Consider the following 6,831-nt stretch of genomic DNA (forward strand, 5'->3'; position numbering starts at 1 on the left):
AAGTATGTACACAAAACGTTAAGCATTCACACACACTCACACACACACACACTGATTATGTGACCACTATCATGGTCTTCAGCGTGGCCAGAGCCCCAGGTTGGTGTGTGTTCATTTGTGTGTTTGTGTGTGTGTGTCTGCGATCTCCAGGGCGTTGAACACGAGCCAGATTGAGGAGATGGGCATTAAGATGTTGCCTGGATACAGCGACCCCTACCACGGCCGACCCCTCACCAAGGGAGAGCTGGGATGCTTCCTCTCGCACTACAACATCTGGAAGGAGGTGTGTTGCTCTTACAGGATAGAATATAATAGAATAGAATAGAATAGAATAGAATAGAATAGAACAGAAATAGAATAGAACAGATCTGCAATCAGTTGAATAGATTTTATTAGGACTCCAAGAGAGAGCTGTAGAGCTTCCTCACACATTACAACATCTGGAAGGAGGTGTTATTGCTGTTACAGAATAGAATAGAATAGAATAGAATAGAATAGAATAGAATAGAATAGAATAGAATAGAATAGAATAGAATAGAATAGAATAGAATTAAAGGGACACTGTGTGAGATGTTTAGTTGTTTATTCCCAGAATGCATGCTGCCCATTCACTAATGTTACCTTTTTCATGAATACTTACCACCAGCATCAAATTCTAAGTATTCATTATGACTGGAAAAATTGCACTTTTCATACATGAAAAGGGGGATCTTCTCCATGGTCCGCCATTTTGAATTTCCTAAAATAGCCATTTTTAGCTGCAAAAATGACTGTAATTGGACCATACTAGAAAATATGTGTTTATTACTTCGAAAACTTTCATGTAAAGATCAAGTTTGGCAATTGGCAGCCCAGTTTCAATGAGCAGCATAGTTGCAGTACCTTTTTCGACCATTTCCTGCACAGTGTCCCTTTAAGTTAAATAGAGCTGGATACAGTTGAATAGAGTTTAGAATTCCAAGGGAGAGCTGGGATGCTTCCTTTCACAACATCTGGAAGCAGGTGTGAATTGAACTGCAAAGGAGCCCTAGGATGCTAAAGTGCTGTTCACAGGAAGCAAAAATAATCCATCCGTGAGCATGAGCCTGGTTGTTAAGGTATAGATGGCAAATAGATGTTAATCTTACTAGTCAAACACACACCCACTAATGAGTCAAAGTGGCTTGTAAGTTGGTCTTCTCTACCAGCCAAACTGAAATGTAACCAGCGTTTGGCGTTGTTCATTTAATTTTAAAATCATAATCTCTGTCTGTGTCTGTCTGTCTGTGTGTGTGTGTGAGCGCGTGCGTGCGTGCGTGCGTGTGTGTGTGTGTGTGTGTGTGTGTGTGTGTGTGTGTGTGTGTGTGTGTGCGTGTGTGTGTGTGTGCGTGTGTGTGTGTGTGTGCGTGCGTGTGTGTGTGTGTGCGTGTGTGTGTGTGTGTCTATGTGTGTGTGTGTTTGCGTGTATGTCAGATTGTGTCTCGCGGCCTGAAGACGTCCCTGGTGATCGAGGACGACCTGCGGTTCGAGGTGTTCTTCAAGCGACGCCTGCAGCACCTCATGGAGGAGGTGGAGAACCAGGGCCTGGACTGGGACCTCATGTAAGACGGAGTGTGTGTGTGTTTTTGTGCGTGTGCATGTGTGTGTGTGCGCGTGTGTGTGTGCGTGTGCGTGTGCATGTGTGTGTGTGTGTGTCTGTGTCTGTGTCTGTGTCTGTGTCTGTGTGTGTGTGTGTGTGTGCGCGTGTGCTAGCAAGAGGTGCAGAATCAGGGCCTAGACCGGTACCTCATGTACTGTACGTAAGACAGAGAGAGTGTGTGTGTGTTTGGGGGGGAGGTATCTGTGGCGTGCGTGCGTGCGTACGTGCGTGTGTGTGCAAAATTCAGCAACATATACACATGCAGAGCGTATACTAGAGGCTAGAGGGCATCATCATAATGGGGCAGAGGGAAGGGGGGCAGAGGAAAGAATTGGAGGAGTACATGGCAATATAATAATATTTTTTTTATTATTATTATTATTATTTGTGAATAGGTCTGAATTGCAGTAGGACTTTTGGTTTGCCACAAAACACACTTGGCCCCCTGCTGCTGCAATCTGGTACTGCGTAGTGTATGTTGATGCCTGTTTATGTGTGTGCGTGTGCCTGTGAGCATATAGTTTGTGTGTGTGTGAGTAAGACAGCATCTCTTTTTAAGCAAATATAGATGTGTTTAACCGGATCACACCGCACTCTCGATTAAAAGGTGACGGATATAAACAAAAACTGTGAAAATTGAAAGAAAAATGACTGCACACTTCAATCCTCGGACACAAAGAGGATTTAAGCAAATTTAGATACAGTCAATAGAAATACAGTGCGTGCGTGCGTGCGTGCGTGCGTGCGTGCGTGCGTGTGTGCGTGTGTGCGTGTGCACGCATATGTGTGTATGTACTGTATGCCTGTGTGTCTGTGAGCACATCTGTATGTAGACTTGATGATGCATGTTTGCAATTAGGCATAATGAGCTATGTAATGTGATAATGGCAGTGTTCCAGACAGACCACAGAGTTATAATAAGAGATAGTACTCGCCTTGGCTGACAGTAAGCACTTTAATTACGCTGTTTTACTCATCCACACCCCACCCCTACATACAGACACATACACACACACACACAGGAGGAATTGATTTTAACAGTATCATAGTAAAAGAAACCGTACTCGTGTTGGGTTTCAGCGTTCACTTTAATTATGCTGCCTTACTCATCTATGCACGCACGCACGCACACACACACACACACACACACACACACACACACACACACACACACACACACACACACACACACACACACACACACACACACACACACACACACACACACACACACACACACACAGTTTACTTCTTTATTTGAATTGACAGATAGACGTTTATCATAGAACAAGCCAAGTTTCATAGGAGTTTACACAAAACTAAAAGAAACTGCTCACTGAGTGTCTTAACAATACATGTGGCACCTCCGTCTCCAGATGAAGAGGCTCCCGATTATGCTGGATACTGAGCAGAATTTGGTCAATCTTTTTGCCTGTTTAGGGAGTACACAGACACACACAGACACACACAGACACACACAGACACACACAGACACACACACACACACACACACACACACACACACACACACACACACACACACACACACACACACACACACACACACACTGTATTTATGTTGCTTTTATCTAAAGTTACTTACAAGAGAGAAGATGATTATAAAAGTAATCTCATATTAATATACATTGTACTTGTGTTGGCTTTCAGCATGGTCTTGCTGGGCTGTGTGTTCTCAACTACAACTGCATGCCTCCACACATACATACATACAGTATGACATTACACTGCACTGCAATCCATTCAACAGGCACTTTTATCCAAAACTATTTGCATAAGAAGAACTGATTATAGCATTGTCAGTAGTAATGCAGATAGTTTTGTCAGAACCATTTTAGTCAAGAAACACAAGACCTTCCATGCAGACATAGACATAGACTCTAGGAGTGGACATAGACAATTAGACATGGACAGTACACATACATTACGAGTACCTATACAATACCCATACAGACATAAAGTACAAGACTGGGCAACAGCAGACATACATAGAATATAGGCCTACATTAAAAACAGGTAGTGTTGTGCATTTCCAGTTATATCCTATTTTGACGATTCTGACATAGTGATAGTAACATTGTGAAAGATAATACATATAAAGTAAGCAATTTATCATGTCAGATGTGTGCTTTTAACTTTATATGTATTCCCCTTTTCTCTCTCTCTCTCTCCCTCCCTCCCTCCCTCCCTCCCTCCAACCTCTCCAGTTACATTGGGCGTAAGCGCATGCAAGTGGAGCATGCGGAGAAGACGGTGCCGAGGATCCGGAACCTGGTGGAGGCCGACTACTCCTATTGGACGCTGGGCTACATGATCTCACTGGGCGGGGCCAAGAAGCTGCTGGAGGCGGAGCCACTGACCAAGATGCTGCCCGTGGACGAGTTCCTTCCTGTCATGTACAACAAGCACCCTGTGTAAGTAGTACACAGACACACACACACACACACACACACGCACACACACACAAGCACACGCACTCGCATTCGCACTCGCACACACACACACACACACACACACACACACACACACACTCACACTCACACTCACACTCACACACACACACAGTAGGTTCTGTATGAGGTATAGGCTCTAGCTATTGTGTACAGCAAGCACCCAGTACCTATCTCTACTAGCTGTCTGTCTGTTATGAACAACAAGCACCCCATGTAGGCTAGTCTGTCTGTCTGTCTGTCTGTCAGCCTGTCTGTCTGTCTGTCTGTCTGTCTGTCTGTCTGTCTGTCTGTCAGCCTGCCTGTCTGTCTGTCTGTCTGTCTGTCTGTCTGTCTGTCTGTCTGTCTGTCTGTCTGTCTGTCTGTTTGTCTGTCTTTCTGTTTGTTTCTTGCTCTATTTAGATAAGACTATTGCCTCTTTTCCACTGCCGTTTATCTGGTAGGCCTACAGCTCGACACAGCACTACTCTGCCGCCACTTTTTGCTTTACGATTAAGCCGTGTCGGGCCTGTTTGAAAAGCAAAAAGTGGTGGCCCAGTTTCTCTGTGTAGAGCTGTAAGCCTACCAGAAAAAGCCAGTGGAAAAGAGGCACATGTGGTCTATTTAGGTAAGACTACCTGTTATGCGCAGCACACATTTTCAGACAAGCGCCTGTCGATCTAGTCCTGCTCCCTACACCCATATTTCTGCCCATCATGTACAATAAGCGTACAGTGTGCCATTAGCATCTCTTTCTGTCCCTTCACTTCATCCCTCCCTTTTCTCTCTCTCTGTCTCTCTCTCTCTGTGTCTCTCTGTCTCTGTCTCTCTCTCTCTCTCTCTCTCTCTCTCTCTCTCTCTCTCTCTCTCTCTCTCTCTCTCTCTCTCTCTCTCTCTCTCTCTCTCCATCACTATATCTCTCCTTCAAGGTGCAAAGTACATGGTCCCCTTCAAGTGTTGCGACATGCTGCGCTTCTCTCTCTCCCCTGCCCCTGTGCTAGTCTTGTACAATAAGCATCCAGTGTGACATTACAATCTCTTTCTCTTCCTCCTCTACCTTTCCTTCTCTCCTCCATTACTCCATCTCCCCTTCCAGAGAGGAGTACTTGGTCCACTTTGAGCATCCTGACCTGCTGGTCTTTTACAATAAGCATCTAGTGTGACATTACAGTTTCTTTCTCTACCTTCCCCTCTCCCTCCATCCCTACCTCCCTCTCCCTTCCAGAGAGGAGTACATGGTCCCCTTTGAGCGTCGCAAGTGTACAATCTAGCGCAGTGGTTCTCAACCTTTTTAGAAGAAACCTCCCCCTTGGCCCCATCACAAGCCTCCCAACATCCCCCTTGACATCATCATATGATGGACAGCACCCCCTTAGTATTAAAAAAAAATAATGCACCAATGCCCCCCAATGGCAACTAAGCAAACTAAGCTAAATTTCTTTCTCTCCTTTCCCTTTCTCATCCATCCCCCCATCTCCATCTCCAGAGAGGAGTACATGGTCCCCTTTGAGCGTCGTGACCTGCTGGTCTTTTACAATAAGCATCTAATGTTACAGTACATTACAATCTCGTTCTCTCTTTCCCCTCTCTCCTCCCTCCATCTTTCTTCCAGAGAGAAATACTTGGTCCCCTTTGAGCAGTGTGACATTACAATCTCTTTCTCTCCTTCCCCTCTCTCCTCCATCCCCCCATCTCCATCTCCAGAGAGGAGTACATGGTCCCCTTTGAGCGTCGCGACCTCCTGGTCTTTTACAATAAAGTGTACAATCTAGCGCAGTGGTTCTCAACCTTTTTAGAAGAAACCTCCCCTTGGCCCCATCACAAGCCTCCCAACGCCCCCCTTGACATCATCATATGACGGACAGCACCCCCCTTAGTATTAAAAAAAATTAATGCGCCAATGCCCCCCAATGGCAACTAAGCATCGCCCCCTTTCAGCTGCATCATTCTCAACGTCCCCCTAGAGCTCTCCAACACCCCCTAGGGGGCTGTACCGCCCCCGTTGAGAAACACAATTTTTCTCACTAAATTTCTTTCTCTCCTTCCCCTCTCTCCTCCATCCCTCCATCTCCCCTTCCAGAGAGGAGTACATGGTCCCCTTTGAGCGTTGTGACCTGCTGGTCTTTTACAATAAGCATATAGTGTGACATTACAATCTCTTTCTCTCCTTCCCCTCTCTCCTCCATTCCTCCATATTTCTTTCTCTCCTTCCCCTCTCTCCTCCATCCCCCCATCTCCATCTCCAGAGAGGAGTACATGGTCCCCTTCGAGCGCCGCGACCTGCTGGCCTTCTCGGCCGAGCCCCTGCTGGTCTACCCGACGCACTACACGGGCGACCCGGGCTACATCAGCGACACCGAGACCTCCACCGTCTGGGACAACGAGACGCAGCGCACCGACTGGGACCGCCAGCGCTCGCGCAAGACCCTGGAGCAGGAGGAGCTGAGCGTCCAGGCCCAGAACTCTGACGTGCTGCAGTCGCCACTGGACAGCACCGCACGCGACGAACTATGAGGAGGGGAACAGTGGGGAGAGGAGTGGGGGATGAGGGAGGGAGAAAGAGACAGCACTGAAAGGAGCAAACTAGGAGAGGAGGTGGAGAGAGGAGAGGAGAGAAAGGAGGTGGAGCGGAGATGAGATGAGGAGGTGCGGTGCGGTGAGGTGAGGTGAGGAGAGGGTAGCAAATACTATGAATAGAATACCATGTAAGCAGTGATGGGCGACTTCAGATTCAGGGCTAGGTTACAGTCCACTGCTACATATTCC

At 46.7% G+C, this 6,831-nt stretch overlaps 1 protein-coding gene across 1 annotated transcript in view; it reads left to right on the top strand.

The window, feature by feature from the left end:
* The window catches only part of colgalt1b (collagen beta(1-O)galactosyltransferase 1b), a 32,117-nt gene extending 25,534 nt beyond the window's left edge, over positions 1–6,583 (top strand). The window contains exons 9-12 of the mRNA XM_063204043.1: positions 151–283; positions 1,453–1,580; positions 3,844–4,050; positions 6,312–6,583. Of these exons, the coding sequence (XP_063060113.1) occupies positions 151–283; positions 1,453–1,580; positions 3,844–4,050; positions 6,312–6,579 (736 nt within the window). The 3' untranslated portion in view covers positions 6,580–6,583. The remainder of the gene's footprint in view (positions 1–150; positions 284–1,452; positions 1,581–3,843; positions 4,051–6,311) is intronic.
* The last annotated feature ends 248 nt before the right edge of the window (positions 6,584–6,831 follow it).

This window comes from Engraulis encrasicolus, chromosome 1, assembly GCF_034702125.1.
Source record: "Engraulis encrasicolus isolate BLACKSEA-1 chromosome 1, IST_EnEncr_1.0, whole genome shotgun sequence".
In the NCBI taxonomy this organism is placed as follows: Eukaryota; Metazoa; Chordata; class Actinopteri; order Clupeiformes; family Engraulidae; genus Engraulis; species Engraulis encrasicolus.